Here is an 18,713-nt window from a genome sequence, read left to right on the forward strand (position 1 = left end):
AACAAACGCCGACACTGCGGTGCAAGTCTCGGACGACAGTACACCTAAAGCTGGGCAGACACTGTGCGATTTTTTCAGTCACGTTATTCAGCTCCTGCTCAAACTGCACGATTGACTCGCAGGGGTTAGAAGTTGGTAGGTCACGATGCAGGTCTCACACTATACCGCCCGATGCTCTAATGCGACCTGAGTGCTCACACTGTGCCTCCATAACATGAAGGTTATAACAGAAAATCTGTCGCTCTCCCTCTCTGTCTTTCACTCACACAGACACACCACCATCAACTTTGCTAAATTGCTAATGAAAAACATTGATCAGGCTGTGAATGAGCAGCGATGTAAATCCAACTATTTTCACGGTTGTTGTGGTCGTGATAATTTTGTGATGCCACATCGAAAAGGCTCGGATGAGCTTTCCAAAGTTCCACAAGTTGTGCCTCCATCGCTTGTGTCCAGATCACACGCTGCACAGCCGTGCTGCTCCGTCTTTTTCACCGACGTTTACGTGTTTGCGCGTGAGCAGTGTGAGCGGCTCACGAGCGATTGATGATCGGGAGCTGCTCGAGGTGTTAATCGCTTCTCGTTACCCCACGTATACTACACGATGCACGATGAAGGCCAAAATCGGGCCGATCACCAAATCGGTCGCACGACTCAAAAATCGTCTCAAAATATGCCAAAAATCGCACAGTGTGAGCCCAGCATTAGAGCAGTAATGTTTGTTCGCTCAGAGAAAGGAAAAAAAAAGGCTGCAAAAGCACAGGGAGGAATGGGAAAAGGGAAACACCTGGCTGGAAAAGGTCACCATAACACCTATAAAGCGCACTGCACTGTGTGCCGGCGCACTTTTTCCATAGGCATGCTTCTAATGGTGGGCACATGAAGAACATGAGGGGCGTGAAAGCTCGGGGAACCCTTAACCAATTTTTTGTCCACCAGGCCACGGCAGAAGCAGATATGGTATGTAAACACTGGTTTGTTTTTTAAACCCTCTGGTTAAGGTTAATATGGGCATGTGCAGTGAATATCAGCGCTATGTGGCCAGAAGTGTGATAATATAATTTATTTTGTGTAATAAACAACTGCAAGGATAAATGATTACAACAAATAGATGACTAATACATAAAAGTAATACATAGATGAATAATGATGATGAGTTATGATGCGTAATCATGGGAACAAGCGGGTTTACAAACAGGAGCAGCTGATTAGCTTTAGAAAAGCTGAAATAATACCTCAGCTGAAGCCAATTGTACTAAATGCACTAAATGTGCACAGTTACAAGAATATTTTTCGTTCTATTGTTTTCTATTAATTTATATAATTTTAAGTTAAGCAGGACAGAGTTCTTTTAAAGAAAGATTTACTTATATTCTCAAAAGTTAAGCATGACAGGCTTCTGTTTAAGAAAGAGACCTGTTTTACTGTGTTAATGTTGTCATTTTGAGCTAAAAATAAATGGCTAAATGATCATTTGTTTCCCATATGGTCATATCACAAAGAATATGCATCTGCTTAAATCAAATTCAAGTCAAATGGTTAAAAAATAATTTCACACACACAAAAAAGAGCTACCACACTGGGAATGGTGAAGACAACTGGGTTGCCCGGCCCTGGCCACGAGGTGTCCCTTATTTATTTTTCAGGGAGTTGGCAACCCTACTCTAATCACTTTTTTCTTCTCTTGGCTCCTTGTCAGAGATGGGCAGTAACGCGTGCGTTACTATAATCTTAATAATTGTTTCAAGTAACGAGTAAAGTAAGGGATTACTATTGCAAAAACGGTAATTAGATTACAGTTACTTTCCCGTAGGAACGCTGCGTTACTGCGTTACTAAAACCGTGATTTTTTTGCGAGAATGTCTCACGACAGTGACGTAAGCGAGTGCGCCGTTAGTGACAACAGCTGTGTGCAGATCAACAATGGATCACATATCGATTGTGGGAGAGAGTATGAGCGTGCAGTGTTTAAAGCGTGGAAGTACTGACCTTACCTTGAGTTTGATTCCATAAAAAGTGACAAAAACATTAGCGTCCATCGTGCGTGGGAAGAAAACTTCTTTTTACAGCGAAAAAACCCCCCTAAACTTCCAAGCAAGCACCGAGTGCGCTCCGAGGTAATGGGAAACTCACAGAGAAACTCGCGGATTCTTCAACTGACCGTGGCACACCTGCACCAGGGTAAACCTCCGCCTACCGCAGTCCTGCTTTACAGGTGAAAATAGAGCAACAGGACCGCTGAGTCTTTGACTTTATTTATTTCCTGCTGTGTTTTACTTGCATCTATTTGAAAGAGTGAGTGTAAACACACAAAATATTTTATTTTATGTGCTGGAATGTGCAGAAAATAGGTTTAAATGTTAAACTAATTTATTCAACTCAGAGAATGGTGCATATAATTAAATGTTTGCTTGATGCATAAAGTTAAAAGATTAAAACTGATAAAACAAGTTTTAAAAAGAGACTTTTCCATTTGATTACATTTTGTATGATGGATTATGCAGAAAAAGTAGAATTGGGCTGAAAGAGCTATCACTTTATCACCTATTCAGGTTGTAAATCGTGTTTTTAAAAAGTAACTAAGTAATTAATTACTTTTGAAAATAAGTAATCAGTAAAGTAATGGGATTACATTTTGTGGAAGTAATCAGTAATTAGCTACTGATTACTTTTTTCAAATAACTTGACCAACACTGCTCCTTGTGATGTCAGAGAGAGCTCATATTTCTAATATGGTCCTCAGCCTCATGCTGGGAATGCAGAAGCCCCACCCACCTGCTGCTCAAAGCTTCCGCTCATGAAGAAAAGTGATTTAGAAGGATAGTTTAATGGTTTAATTATTTATATAGCACATTTAATTACAACAGGAGCGTTGACCAAAGTGCTGTACAAGAATACAACATACATAATAAAACAACTTAGAGTATTAAAAGCAAACACCAAATATGAATTAACAAATAACTCTCATGCTGTATTAAAAGCCAGTAAATAAAAATGCGTTTTAAGATAAGATTTAAAAAGATTGACAGTATGAGCCTGTCTGATGTGTAGGGGTAAATTATTCCACAGCTTAGGCGCTACGACTGCAAATGCTCGATCACCTAGGATGTTGGCTTAAAAGGAGGGCGAGGGATTCTGAATACACTAAACCCGACTGTATAAAATAGATAAGGATAATTTTGAGCACTAAAACGCAAATGATTTATTTTGGTTTGTGATGTGAACGTACACTGAGCTGGAGAGAAACACCTGGCGTAAACACAGAGGGTTAACCTCTCTGTGTTTCTCAGGTTAATCCTTTGCAGGGCAGATGTAGTTCAGCTAATTTAACTGGAGGATTAGCGTTGTCTCGCTACATCCCCCAGCCGGACGGTCATCCACATAAACAACCCTGAGAGGAAGTCTGTGGAGCCCAACATAACAACAGAAAACAAAAACCAGTGAGTGGGTGGGAAAATGTAAGTGGCAGTGTTTATACATTAACACGCACACACACAAGATTTAAACTAGCCTGTTTTCCTTTGTAAAGGTTATTCTTTCATAACCAGAAATTGCAAGTTGAGTGGTGGGTGACATTCACTAGTAATTTAGAAATCATTGAATATTTATGTAGTCTTCTTATTTAAAAAAAAAAAAATCATTATTTTTGAGTGTAATCTTTTTTCAGATGCTCACTTCAAGCTGTTTATGTACAGTATGCATGTGTCTGTGTGTGTTGGCCTAATAGGATTGGTTTCAGTGACCTGATCTCTGCCGTGTAAAGGTTTAACCTTTGAGCTCCCATCCTTGACAGAGGACCAGCACACCTGCTCGGTTTCTCAATTTTATAAGGTTAAATTAGGTTGTTGTGTCTTTTTGAATGACATTTTTATCTGGTGGTGGCGATGAGGTAAAGTTACTGATATCCATCCCGATGGCTGGGACACTTTGCTCAAAACTCAAATCATCTAATCAAAGTCATTGGGATTCATTCTCTGGGGATCCAAGAGTATTTTGCTACCCACTATCATGACTACAAACCATTGTTTTTTTAATGTATTAATTGTTGATATGTCCAGAATTAGACAGGATATTTGGGGGGAAAGAGCAAGGGAATGATGTGCAGTATGCATAACCAATCTTCCATCAAGTTGTCCAGCTACTCTATCAACCACAAGAACCTTATGCCTCAACAAATATCCCTAAAACCTTCCTATTGTGCTACAAAATTTACTCTGTGTTTTAATATCAGATGGGAATATGTGTATCAAGGTACGGGCGGAGAAGAGTTGGACCTGGTTCTTTTTCGTGATGACTGAGCTGCAGAGTAACCAGTGATTGGATCTCCCGAGAGAACAACTGAGAGATTATCAGCATCCATGGCTTATTTGAAGTGCAGCCAGCAGGTGACATCACAACTGATCCGCCAACCACAAAGCACAGCTCAGCACATGATCCACCTGTCACTCTAAACCCTAAGACAAGTCTCAAAGCCGGGCGAGCTGCCTTCTCTATGTCTTCTTCCTGCTTCGCCCCACCTTCTCGTCTTTTATTTCCTCTTTTAAATTAAGAGAGGGGAGTTTTTACTGAGAAGCTTTCCTTCAGCTGGATAAGGTCAGACACAGACGAGGACGGTCTGTGGTGTTTCCTCTGCACAGCCACAGACACACTCAGCTGCACAGGTAAGGACAGATATATGCTAAAATGATTATTCTGTACACTTACAAAACTTTTACTGAGGGTTGAGTCAAAGTTGTTACATTTATTAGGCTAATATCTATTCTACTTTTAAGAAAGTCTGGCTTCCAAAGCTCATTTTGGGAAAATGCTGTAGGACACAGAGAGGGGCCTCAGGTAGGACTCAAACCCAGGCCACTGCATTTACCCTTTCTTCTCTCACCCCAACTGGTCGCAGCAGAAGGCCGCCCCTCCCTGAGCCTGGTTCTGCTGGAGGTTTCTTCCTGTTAAAAGGGAGTTTTTCCTTCCCACTGTCGCCAAAGTGCTTGCTCATAGGGGGCCATATGATGGTTGGGTTTTTCTCTGTATGTAATATTGTAGGGTCTACCTTACAATATAAAGCTCCTTGAATATAGTCACACTGTCCAGCTGCCACCCTGATGGTTAGTCTCAACACCAGTGCCCTTTCCATTGTGTCCCAAATTGACACAAAGCATGTGATCTGTTCACACTTGAAAAAATACTTGAAAAATGCATAAAATTAAGTACAAATGTGAAGCATCCATCCATTCGCTTCCACTTATCCTTTTTCAGGGTCGCGGGGGGCGCTGGAGCCTATCCCAGCTGTCATAGGGCGAGAGGGGGGTACACCCTGGTCAGGTTGCCAGTCTGTCGCAGGGCCAACACACAGGGACAGACAACCATTCGCACTCACATTCACACCTAGTGACAATTTGGATTATCCAATTAACCTATCCCCACAAGCTGCATGTCTTTGGACGGTGGGAGGAAGCCGGAGTACCCGGAGAGAACCCACGCAAACACGGGGAGAACATGCAAACTCCACACAGAAAGACCCCGACCTTCTTGCTGTGTAGCAACAGTGCTAACCACTGTGCCACCGTGCTGCCCTTCAATATCGCAGTAAATTATGGAGAGCGCTGCCATAACAAATTAAAAAGTAGACTAAAGTGCCCTTAATTTAGTAAATTTAGAATACTTCCCAGTGCACTTACTAGTTTATTAAGTTTAATTAAGTTTTACTGACATAGTGCCAAATCACAACAACAGCCGCATCAGGGCGCCAGACTATCAGAACACAGTAAATTTCCAATTCTGCAGTATATCTGCAGAAAAGCACACCTCAAATAAGAAATGTTTATAAAAGTAAAAACAATGTTAAAAGATCATCATACAAGTGATCTATAGATGTTATAAATAGGATCATATGTGACAACAAATGAAGGAGGGATCATAGATCCTACAATACTACAGACAAAACCCCAACAATCAAGTAACTCTCTTTGAGCAACCACTTGGCGTGGAAAGGAAAAACGTCCTTCTTTAACAGAAACCTCCGGCAGAACCAGGCTCATGGAGGAGCAGCTATCTGCCACAACTAGTTGGGGTCGACGGGAGGGAAACAAGAAGAGAATAACTAATGATTGAATGCAGAGAGGTGTATAAACACATAGTGAGTGGGAAAAAAGTGAGTGAAGAAGAAAAACTCTCCATCATTGGAAGCCCCCACCAACCTGGTCTTATTGCAGTGTCCATTATAGGAGAATATCGCTCTCTCTTTCTAGTCCCTGTCAATACTCTCACTGAAGCATTTTGGATCAACCAAAGGATTTTCAGGGAGTTTCTACAACAGAGCAATAATAATAGATTACAGTAGTCCAGCCTAGACGTTATAAATGCATGAACTAGTTTTTTCACAATCACGCTGAGACATAAAGTTTCTAATTTTAGAGATATGGAAAAATTTTAGAGATAACATCAGTTACCACAATTAACCAGCCAATTGCAGTTACACTGAAACCAATTTGCTGTTCTTCAGGATTACAAGCTGATCAATTCATTCATTCATTCATTTTACCCAGAGATTTAATAAGTCTATAACATGTCTTGAATGTGGTCAAAATTATATTAACATGTATTTTTAACAACCCACAGAGACACATTTTGTTCTGACATCAGAATTGATATGAATACATTAAAAGTCAAATACCAGCACATTTCAACCAGTCAGTACCAGATTAATACCAGTAACATGTAGCTGATATTGAATGTGATTGGAGCTGCTAAACCTGACAGTGTTTCTCAGGTTACTACAACACAACTTTTCTCATTTTTTCCACGTCTATCATTCCTTCATTTAAATGTTAGATGATAACGTGTTCGAAAGTTTGCTCAAATGCATTGTGAGCACAAGCTACTGATGTTTTATTTTTGATGATGGATTTTTTAACCCACCAACACCTTTCTTCATAGAGAGGAAGTTAAATGCAAAATTATGACATTACTGTACAGCACTGCATTTGCTCTGTGGTACTTCAAAGTCACTGTGTATACGTTTTTGTAATCTAGTCACTGATCTTCTCAATTTTACTCAAGCATTTTTTGTTTAGGCCTTAGGAGTGGTGCATAAATATATTGCCTAAAGTGTCTCCATTCATTGGGCAGGTAGGACAAAACGCTATGTTTGATTCTCAGTTGGGCTAATTAAACTTACAGTGGGGAAAATAATTATTTGATCCTCAAGCCAAACATAACGTTGTATTTGGTGGAGAAACCATTGTTGGAAAGCACAACAATACCACGTTTTTTGCAGTTGGTCACCAGGTCTGCACACATCTCAGGATGGATTTTGGCCCACTCCTCTTTACACAAACTCTAAATCTGTTAGGTTTCTTTTGCTGCTGCTAGGCAACTTCCAAGTGTCAGCTCCTTCCACACATTTCTCCTGACTGAGGTTAGGAGACTGGCTACATCACTCCATGACCTTAATGTACTTCTTTTGCCACGCCTTCTTGTCCTTGATTTTACCTCACGTGACCCCATCCAGTGACCCTTGATGCAGTGAAATCGTCTTTTACCCTCAGCAGCTAAACAGTCCAAAGCATATAGTTTCCACCTCCATGCTTAACTGCTGGGATGGTGTTTTCTGGATCATGATCAGCATTCCTCTTCCTACCAGAGAGCTCGATTTTGGTTTCTTTTGACCAGAGCACTTTATTCCAAGCCTTCTATGAATCATTTAGATGTGCCTTCTTAAGCATAAGGACTTTGTAGATGCCCCAAGATTTCAGTCCATTACAGTGTAGTGTGTTACAAATGGTGCTCTTCACCAAACCATGTGCTTTGTGCTTTATGGTGTGCTTCTTAACCACCTGTCCTCAGAGCTTCAGCCTAATCCATTTGTCTCAAACTGGCATCACCACTAGTCACCTCAATATCCTCATTAACATGAATTAACTGACCTGAATTGCTTTCTAAAGGGAGATATTCTGTGAGACACTGAGAGAGATTTGTGATTGATTTTATAAAGACTTTTTCTGTCTTTCTCTTTGTGCTCCTTACAGAAAAACGACACAATGCCAGCTGTCAAGAACAAGAAAAAGAAGGTGAAGAAAGAGGTTGTTGATGAGGAAGAGCAGGGAGACGGTGAGGGAGTGACAGTCACTACTACCTGTAGTTTAAATGAAAATGTATTCTATCGTCCAGTATTTTTATTTTGTTTTCTTCTCTTTTGTTCTGTTCTAGTCGCCCTGGATGTGGAGATGGAGGAAGTGATCAACAGGAGCCATTCTGACAGTAGAGACCCTTTGACCCCAGAGCCACAGGATCTAGCACCACAGAAGAAGAAGAAGAAGAAGAAGGCACCTACAGTTGGTAACAAAACCTTTACTAGCTTTAACACATGTGTAAAAGGTTGTGACCCAAATCCAGAGGCAATACTAATTCTATACAGAAGACAAAAAGTACGTCTGAATTTCTGATTCTTTCTTTCAGTCTGTTTGATCAGAATTTGCATGATTTTTTTTTACATGTACTTTACACCCATTCTGTTTCTTGTTACATATGCCAGTTTTCCTGTAATTGTCATAGAGGCAGTGGGAGTTCTAAAGGCACAGAATAAATTAGATGTTAGATGATGGGCTGCATGACAACAAGCGAGATTAAAAAAAATAAAGGGCCTCAGCTAACAATCATGATTGACAACTGTGACCTTCAAAGCTTTCACATCATATATTTCTTTGTCAGAGCACGAAACAGAGCATGCTGATATGCCAAATGGCAACATTGCTGAATCAGTGATAGATGGAGAAGAAATGAATGTTGCTGTAACCAGGAGGACAAAAAGGAAGAGGTGAGTACCAGCATTAGGTCAGATCCTCATATTTGAGCTAGATGGAAAACCAACACTGATGGGAAAATGCATCCAAAGAACTAATCCGTTCAGTTTTTTATTCAGTAAAGAGTTCACTCGTCATTTGTGACAGTCAGGAATCAAATTAGGAAAGTACAAGCAGCAGCATTAACTATGGTAAAGGTAATCATTAGTAAACTGTGGCAGTTAGCTTTAGCTGAAGTGATGTCAAAAGTTAAACTTAGTCACTGTCAGTAATATGAAAAAGAATGTTTTCATAGGACTTTGGTAATAAGCAAAACACAACCAATGATTCAGTAGCTTGTAAAACCAATTTCAGTTCAATGCAATTCAATTCAGTTCAGCGGAGTTTTACTTATATAGTGCCAAATCATAAAAACAGCTGCCCAAAGATGTGTTATATTGTTAGATAAAGACCTACGTTACAGAGAAACCTTGAATAGTCACACAACTCCCTATGAATGAGCACTTAGCAACAGTGGAAAGGAAAACCTCTTTAGCAGCAATAACTTAAAGTAATCATTTTCTGCATAACTTTATCAGTCTCTCACACTGGAGGAAATCTGGTCCATTCTCCTTCATATTTGCTGCTGTACTGAGCATGTTGTCCTGCTGCATGATAGGAGTACATGGTCAACGCAGTGATTGCAAGGCGTCCAGATCCTGTGGCAGCAAAAAAAGCCCAATTCATCCGTAGTTTACCACAGTGCTTGACAGTCGGTGTGACGTAATTGTGCTGATATGCAGTTTTTTCTCCAAATGTAGCATGCATGTGCATTATAGCCAAAAGGACATTGTTCCAGCTGTATTGTGTTTTATTCAGAAACACCTTTGTAAACTGAGATATAACTCTTGGATATTTCTGTACTGCTACTTACCAAGATAATATCATGGAAGCAGTACTCCTGGAGTTAGTGTTTCCTGGTCTGTCTTTTGTCACTAAACGCTCATTTTTTTGTTTGATGTAACCTCATAGGGGATTTGAACCAGTAATCTTTCCTTTGCCAAGTTAATGTGTAAACTTCTACATTTCATAGCCTAAATTTACAAAATATGAATATGGAATTGAAAAGCAAAGGTGAGCTGTAAAAATTCATATATACAGGTAATGAAAAATCAAAATCCCCAAAATGTTTTCCCAGAATGGTCTTGTTTCAACACAACAATGCCAGATTACATTATGCACACATTACAACAGCATAGTTTTACTAATTATTTGAGTGACAGGACTCAATGCATTAAATGTGAAAATCTGTGCTCAGAACTTTTGAATATTCACACTGGGGTGCCACAGGGTTCAATTTTAGGACCTCTGCTGTTCATCATGTATATAAATGACTTGGGACAAAATGTGTCCAATGCTAGTATGCATTTTTATGCTGATGAGACAGTTATTTATTCCTTTGGCTCAAACTTTGAAAAGGCAATAGAATCGTTGCAGAAAGCTTTTGACGTGGTTCAGCACACACTTCTGGAGCTGAAATTGGTTCTCAATGCTGAAAAGACAAAGCTAATGTTGTTCTCAAACATGAAGAGATTTCCTCAAACTGTCCCCTTGGTGTCCACTCTTGAGGGAAACCTCATAGAAGTGGTGCATACGTATAAATATCTTGGCTTTTTAATTGATGATTCTTTGACCTTTAAACCTCACATAGACAATCTTGTGAAAAAACTCAAACTAAAATTGGGATTCTTCTTTCGAAACAAATTTTGCTTTTCTTTTGAGACAAAAAAGCGTCTTGTAAATGCTACATTTTTATCTGTTTTAGATTATGGTGATCTGCTGTACATGAATGCTTCCGCCCAGTGTCTTCATAAGATTGACTCAGTTTATCATGCCTCCTTACGGTTTATTACAAACTGTAGGGCCTTGACCCATTGTTGTGATCTGTACGCTCGAGTGGGATGGCCTTCGTTGTCCTCCAGGAGGTTTGCTCACTGGTGCATCTTTATTTATAAGGCCCTGCTTGGACAAATGCCCACCTACATTTGCGATCTGCTCACACGGAGAAGTACTGTTTCTTACAGCCTGCGTTCAAGCGATCTTTTATTGCTCAATGTTCCATTTGCCAGAACTGAACTGGGAAAGAGGGCTTTTACTTATGCTGCCCCTTTCACATGGAACATGATGCAAAAAGACTGGAAGATAGCAGATCTTATTTCATTAAATGCTTTTAAGTCCAGATTGAGAGAGCCAGAGAAAAATGTTTTTAAAATGTAATTGTTATTTATAATATGTATGTAACTTTGTAATTTCAACGTGTTGTCGCCTCTTGGCCAGGACTCCCTTGCAAAAGAGGTTTTTAATCTCAATGGGACTTTTCCTGGTTAAATAAAGGTTAATAATAAAATAGTTCTACACTATAAGAGTCGAGGTACTAAACTGGCCTGCTTGCAGTCAACATTTTGCTTCCAGAACCACAGCGTCTGATTTCTTTAATTTTCACATGTATTAATAGAAGAAGATGTGCCACCTTCTTTTAAACGTGTCACAGTAATAAGACTGAAAATGGTAATATTTTTCATAATCATGTTTTTATGATTGCATTCTTTTTGTTTGTGTGTCTCTATTTTTCACGCCATCCCAGCAAAAGGGTTTACAAGAACAAAACAAACAAAAGGATTTGTACTACCATATCTATAAATCAGTAAATTGCCAATGCACCTGTTGTTTAGATCAGTTATGAGCCAATGAGAGCTATTGTTATGGAGATGAGCTATTTGACAGTAATAAGAGGTAATGGAAGGTAAAAGGCCCTGATGGCAGCTTAATGTAGCTAACTAACAGCTGAGGTTATCACCTTTTATTCAACTTATCTCCTATTACACTGTCCCTTATTTTCAATGTGAGCAAAAATATTCACACAGACACACTGAGTCTGTGTGAATAAAGACACAACTAAGAGTTGTTTGTGTAACATATAGAGGATTTGATTTTGAAAGGAAAACCTACTTCCCATTTACACTCATAAATTAAACATATTTATTTTGAAAAGCTTGCGTCTCTTGGTAGACTCTGGCCTTTAGAGGTCTCTGAGCTTTATGTGCTGATAGTCTAGCATGTCTTAGGTTATCAGTCATCCAGCACATGACAGGGCAGTCATAAGCATTTGAGGTGATAACCCCACTAAGGTTAAACAACTGGGACTCACCATCAGCTCAAAAAGCTGTGTTGGCTTGGCTTAAAGCAACAGTCAGCAATGTCCTGATAACAAAGCCCAGCATGCAGACGTACACAACCAAAGCCATAATGATTATTACAGTTGTCTCCAATTACTCATTGAATTTCTAACACCTTGCAAGAGTCCCTGGTTGCTATGGCAACTCACAAAAAAAGAAAAGAAAAGGGGAGATTAAAAGCTGTTTTTTTGTTTTGGGGTTCAATGTTGACATATTCATGTCAGTCCATGTGTCCACACCTAATAATGACTAAAGTTATTAAAAAGCAGTAACATATTTCAGTCTGGATAAATGGATGGACTTAGTGCTGCCATGTGACAAAACCCTCTTCCCAATGTCACCTGACAGGAAGGCGAAGGCTACAGAGCACTCCAGCAATGATCTGGGAGCAGAAAATGACGATATCATCACAGACTCCCAGTCGCCCATCCCCCAGCATTCCCTGTTCTCAGCCCCGCACGGACACAGCCATCCAGCTGGCAAAGTGTTTGTGGAGAGGAACCGTGAGTATGAATCAGATTTACCAGGATCAAATACACAACGTGGCAGCAGGATGATGATCCTTCTCATTTTTGACCATGAATGTGAACAGCTATTTTGATTTTTGATTTTATTGATTAGCATTCAAATTCAAATCTCAGTGAAAACAGTGAAAAAAAACAAACAAACAGTGAAAACAGAACAAAAATCTACCATAAAGAAAGAGAGCATGAGACAAGGCTAATCAAAAGGTATTGGCTGAAGCTAAATGCAGAAAAGCATCTAGAAGTTTCAAACTCTACAAACTGCTTCCTTTAAATACTATAAATGAAACCATGGCATGACATGACCAGTGAACATTTCATTTAAGTGGTAAATGGACTGGCAGTTATATAGTATGAGCCAAGTCAAGTCACTTTAGTGCCATTTCAACTATGTGCAGTGGTACATTACACAGTGAAGACCATGATTCCTCCAAGACCATGGTTCTATATATAAATAAACTATACAGTGTCAGTGTTCTGTTAGTTAACTAACAGAACACTGACACACACTCATGATTAGTAGGTGCCCAGCTTTACCTCCTGAGTCCTATCTGCCCCCTTTATTTTTTGATTTTTCCAATAAATTATTTAGTAATATTTCACAAAATAAAATTTGCTTGAATTTTTGTTTGTTGGTTTTACTTTTAATTTTTTGAATAAAAATTAGAATTACCTTCCTAGCCAGACCACTGGCCTCTTTAATCCATCAGGCGCTTTGTCTATGTAGGTCACTGGCAGCTGACCTCATCTGACCCTGCAAATCTCCTCAGACACTCTCCAAGCACTTGGTGTTGCATGGCTTAACTGACTGCTGGCTCTGAAATGACCGCATGATCATTTATGTCATTGCTGCTCTTCAAGATTTCAAAATGTAAACATTTTTTTTTAAATGTCAGATCGGTGCACCCGGTTTAGCTCAGTGGGTGAGCAGGTGACCATTTGCTGTATGGCCAAAGAGCAGTAGGCCTGGGTTTGAGACAAACCTATGGCTGTTTGCTGCATGTCTTCCTCTATCTTTCTATCTTCACTGTCCCCATCCAATAAAGCTCAGGACAAAGAATAATTTGACTGGTCAACATGTAAAGCTGTGAATGTTAAAAACAAGTTCACTTAACTCCCAATAATGTTTATTATTATGTTCTTAGACAATGGCTGGATTCTGAGGTTTGGATCTGGTTCGGATTATTTTCTCCAGAAAATTGAAGTGATGGAAACATAAGTGTGTGTGTGTGTGTGTGTGTGTGTGTGTGTGTGTGTGTGTGTGTGTGTGTGTGTGTGTGTGTGTGTGTGTGTGTGTGTGTGTGTGTGTGTGTGTGTGTTCAGGGCGGTTTCAGGGAGAGCGAGTGGAGCATCTCCGACACTCTGAGTTGATGGATGACTACATGGAACCGAGACAGCTCTGGACCACCAGAGATGTTGCAATACGAGTCCACAGCAGCTTCAGGTCTGCAGACACACACATACACATAGAATGGGTTACATTAACACTGGCAGGAGCTAGCTGCAGCAGCTGTTTCAAACTGTTATGTATCTTATACATGTCTACTCAGCCAGTCACATGGCAGCAAACGAATGCATTTAGATATGTAGACATGATTAAGACAAACTGCTGAAGTTCCGACTGAGCATCAGAATGAAGAAGAAAAGTGATTTAAGTGACTTCGAATGCAGCGTGGTTCTTAGTACCAGACAGACTGGTCTGAGTATGATAGTATAGTATGTATTAGTGACAGGCTGGCAGGCTCAGAATTTGAAATCATGGACCCCCTCCTTGCTTATATCAAAGGTTCGGCTGGGCTGGGTATGATGGAGTAATGGTATGTGGGCAAACTTTGGGCCCTTTAGTACCAACTAAGCATCATTTAAACATGGCTTTATCACCACAGTGCACCTGTATTCCAATGGCTGCTTCCAGCAGAATAATGCACCATGTCACAAAGCTCAGATCATCTCAAACTAGTTTCTTAAATATGAGTTCATTGTATTCAAATACCCTTCACAGTCACCAGATCTCAAACCAAAAGAGCACCTGGAATAGGAAATGTGCACCAGCATGTCATCATGGACCAGAATGTTTCCTCCACCTTGTTGAATAATGCCACAAAGAATTCAGAGAGTTCAGAAGGCAAAAGGAGTTCTAACCCTGTACTAGCAAGGTGTAACTAATGAAGTGTCTGGTGAACGTATATCTGATATAAAATATTTCACATACTGTGCCACCATACTGCAGTGGTCCTAAATACACCAATTCAGCAGTTCTTTTCTCTTGTTTTGTCACAGAGAAACAAAGACTTTCAATGAGTAGCATGAGTAGCTGCCATGAAACCAGTTTAACGTGGTCCTGTGGTGTGATCTCCACCTGCAGGGTGATAGGTCTGTTCTGCCACGGTTTTCTGGCCGGCTTCGCAGTGTGGAACATCATTGTTGTGTACGTCTTAGCGGGCGAGCAGATGACCACGCTCCCCAACCTGTTGCAGCAGTACCACCTGCTGGCCTACCCAGCTCAGTCTCTGCTCTACCTGCTGCTGGCCATCAGCACTGTGTCTGCATTTGACAGGTTTGTGAGTTTAATAACTCAGAAGTCTACCTCTGCAGTCTCATTGCGAAGCGGAGGTGGAACCCATGTCATTGTTTAAGCTACTTAAAGGAGTGCGGTTCAGTTTGTGGACTTTATCATGTCATATTAATTATCTTTGAAGAATCTTTAATTATTCAACTTATGCATTTTTACATTATATCTTTCAGCTCTTATTGTTTTAATTGTTCTTGTATTTTGTTCATGGTAAATGGTAAATGGCCTGTATTTGTATAGCGCTTTTCTAGTCCCTAAGGACCCCAAAGCGCTTTACACAACCTGTCATCCACCCATTCACACACACATTCACACACTGGTGATGGCAAGCTACATTGTAGCCACAGCCACCCTGGGGCGCACTGACAGAGGCGAGGCTGCCGGACACTGGCGCCACCGGGCCCTCTGACCACCACCAGTAGGCAACGGGTGAAGTGTCTTGCCCAAGGACACAACGACCAAGACTGTCCAAGCCGGGGCTCGAACCGGCAACCTTCCGATTACAAGGCGAACTCCCAACTCTTGAGCCACGATCGCCCTCATCTCAAATGTTAAACTAACGATCCCCAAATTTCACTGCTCTTATAATTTAAAAGAAATTAAGAATCTGCACTTGGTGGAAATATGTACTGGAGACCTGTATTTCCACCAGCAATTGAAAGAAATAGTCTCATAATTGTCCAAATTCCCGCTGGACAGGAATTGTTGACTTGAATAAATAAGAAGATGAAAAGTAACAGCCTTGCTGTTTTGCATCATCTGCAGAGTGAACCTGGCCAAGGCCTCCATGGCCCTGAGAGGCTTCCTCACCCTGGATCCTGTCGCTCTGGCTTCCTTCTGTAAGTAAGACAAGACAAAAGCAGAATGATGACGATGTTGATGTTAAGGCCTTAATGTGGTTAAGGACTATGCAGTCCTGTAAAAAAACTAGAATACACCTTTACTCCCTCCATAGAAATTACAAGAGTAAGTAGGACCCAGGTACTGCTAATCAAATGCACCTGATTAATTCAATTATATCAAGGCTTTAGCAATTTGCTGGTCTGTCATTCCAAAGTCCAGGAGTGGACATAGCACCAAATTCCCCCCACGGTCAGACTGTGCAGTTAAAAATTGCAGGAAAACCAAGAGCTACATCTCAGTGTTCTCCTAGCAACCTTAAGAAGTAAAAGTAAAGTTTGCCAGGAGGAAACCTCTTTTTCTCTTAAAAGGATATGGCAGCACGGCTTGGGTTAGCAAAGTTACATGTGAACAAACCACAGGACCTCTGAAACAAGACAAAGTGGAGATGTTTGGCCATAATACAAAGGACAGTTTAGAGAAAACCAAACACAGCATATCAGCACAAATACCTCATACTAACTGTCAAGCACAGTGGTGGAAGGATATTGAGCTGGGCTAGTTTTGTAGCGTCATGACCTGGACACCTTGTACTAATGGAGTCAACCATGAACGCCTCTGCATATCAAAGTATTCAAAAGCGAAGTCATCTGTCTGACAGGTAATATTTGGCTTACCCTGGGTCATGTAAAAGAACAATGATCGCCAGCTTGGCAGCAAATTCAAACCTCATTCGCACTTAAATGCTGTGGGGCTTCATAGAGCTGCGCATGAACAAATGCCTACAAATTTGAAAGATCCAAGGTTTAAAGAAGAGTGGGCCAAAATTCCTCCACAACAATGTTAGAGACTGATAAAGTCATTGAGAAAACAATTACTCACTGTAAGGCCGGTTAAGGTAGATCTAAAGCTAATGAATCATGAACCTAGGCATGTTGGACCTGGTCATTTTTTATTTTCTTACTGGTTTTTCACAGGATCTCATAGAAAACTGAAAAAATGTTATTTTTTAAATGCCTGTAAGTATCCAAACATCTTCTCTCTTTGTGTGCTCAGTGTATTTTATAGCCCTGATCCTGTCCCTCAGCCAGCAAATGGCCAGCGATCGCATCAACCTGTATCCCACTGCCAATGAGACTCTGTGGTGAGATTTTTGTTTTCATTTTTATAAGTCAACATTTTTAGCGTGATCTTGGAAAAGCAAAGAGGAAAACAGATGAAAGCAATACTTTCCACAAAAAGTTCAAGGTTGACATGGCAACTGAATTTAAAAACTGATAGGAGCTTAAAGTGCTAAAAGGAAATATCTGATGCAGGATGGTTTAAAAGCAGGTGTTTTACATTTACATTATATACAATACTTTATTAGTATTTCTGTGGTTCTAGTAGAACACTAAACGTGTATGAGAAGTTTATTTTTAGCCATTTTTAGGCATTTTCAGGCAATTGTAGTCAAATGTTGTTTTTTCCCATGATGAAACTAATTTGAATATCTTTCTATATATTGAGTAATACTTACATTTTAATTGTATGGCAGATTTAAAAACAAAACTCTTTTAAAAACCAAAAGTGTCCAGAAAACATTCACACATTTCCACATAAAAGGAACATCTTCCTTTTAACAACACTGAGACCTGAGGCACCATTGCACCTTTATTAAACTTAACTTGGAGTTCTGCTATTTTCTCCTTATCATGGCTGGAAAACCCTCCTGAGGACTCAATCTTGACATGGAATGGTAAAATAATAACTGCTATTTAACCCCTCATGTCCTGCAGGCCTCCTGGTTCAGAGCAGCAGATCCTGCGGCCGTGGATTGTGGTGAACCTGGTGGTGGCGCTGTTGGTGGGCGTGGCCTGGGCCGTCGTCTCCACACGACCGGACATCGACTACACAGAAGGCAAGTTTAGCTAAAACTAACCTGATATGACTTGAGACATTCCATCATCCAGTGATGAAAGTAACCAAATGTAGTTAAGTACAGTTCTCTGGTCTTTTGCATTACTTGTACAAAAATACACTATTGCTCATAACAAATATGTATTCCTTTTAAGCTACAAAACTTTTTTTTTTTTATAGAAATTGAAATGTAAAAATCACACAGAGGGATGTTACTTAACTTTGGGGACACCTTCTTGAGCAAACAGGAAACTTTAATGATACTTCAAATCCTGTGGAAACAGTGAAATAAACTAAAAACATGGTAATAAAACTACAACAACAGAAATCGTAAAAGGCTTCTGTAGGATTTGCCAGGTGTTTTGGCCACACAGCACACGCACATGGAGTCTCCTGGACTCCAAATACACCAAGTAGCCTGAAGGATTAATGACACATCACTTTTTTTTTTCATTTAAATGTAGCTGTACAAAGTATAAAAGTAATACTTTTGATGCATTGCTGTGTTCCAGGTGTCATTCTTTACATCACCACTAGATAGAAGCAAATTGAAACATGTTCAAACCCTAAAACACGAGGCAGACATTCACATGTCATCAAGCCAGTGTGTGCGCGCTTTGTAGAAATGTAAGCTGATGGTCTGGATTTCCTTTTGCAGAGTTTTTGATGACAATGGAAGTGGAGGGATACCCGAGAGGAGATGAGAACCTGGAGATTCCGGCCTGAAAACCTTCTCTCTCACTGTGTCTTTGTCTCTGTCTTTGACTCCAAGTCTGTTTTACTAATTTCATTTATGTTGTTGTATAATGTAGCTTTGTGTTTGAACTGATTTTGCAAATAAACTAATAAAGGCTATATGGTGATAGGT

General features: G+C 40.1%; 1 protein-coding gene across 2 annotated transcripts; it reads left to right on the plus strand.

The window, feature by feature from the left end:
- Positions 1 to 230: 230 nt before the first annotated feature.
- LOC101476495 (transmembrane protein 237A) lies at positions 231 to 18,700 on the plus strand. Of its 2 annotated transcripts, XM_076874623.1 has the most exons (12): positions 233 to 960; positions 4,232 to 4,661; positions 8,022 to 8,103; positions 8,203 to 8,331; positions 8,704 to 8,809; positions 12,359 to 12,513; positions 13,858 to 13,978; positions 14,900 to 15,091; positions 15,872 to 15,945; positions 17,003 to 17,090; positions 17,725 to 17,846; positions 18,504 to 18,700. In XM_076874623.1, the coding sequence occupies exons 3-12, from the start codon at positions 8,034 to 8,036 to the stop codon at positions 18,569 to 18,571; spliced, it is 1,125 nt and encodes a 374-aa protein (XP_076730738.1). In that variant the 5' UTR covers positions 233 to 960; positions 4,232 to 4,661; positions 8,022 to 8,033; the 3' UTR covers positions 18,572 to 18,700. The 2 variants fall into 2 exon arrangements, with proteins under 2 accessions (XP_076730739.1, XP_076730738.1); XM_076874624.1 differs by lacking the exon at positions 14,900 to 15,091 and having other exon boundaries at positions 231 to 960.
- The last annotated feature ends 13 nt before the right edge of the window (positions 18,701 to 18,713 follow it).

This window comes from Maylandia zebra, linkage group LG16 (assembly GCF_041146795.1).
Source record: "Maylandia zebra isolate NMK-2024a linkage group LG16, Mzebra_GT3a, whole genome shotgun sequence".
Classification (NCBI taxonomy): domain Eukaryota; kingdom Metazoa; phylum Chordata; class Actinopteri; order Cichliformes; family Cichlidae; genus Maylandia; species Maylandia zebra.

Coding starts and splice junctions, on each gene's coding strand:
- LOC101476495 (XM_076874623.1), top strand. CDS start 8,034: ATGCCAGCTGTCAAGAACAAGAAAAAGAAGGTGAAGAAAGAGGTTGTT. Junction 8,332..8,703: donor GAAGAAGGCACCTACAGTTG/GTAACAAAACCT, acceptor TTTCTTTGTCAG/AGCACGAAACAGAGCATGCT. Junction 15,092..15,871: donor ACTGTGTCTGCATTTGACAG/GTTTGTGAGTTT, acceptor CATCATCTGCAG/AGTGAACCTGGCCAAGGCCT.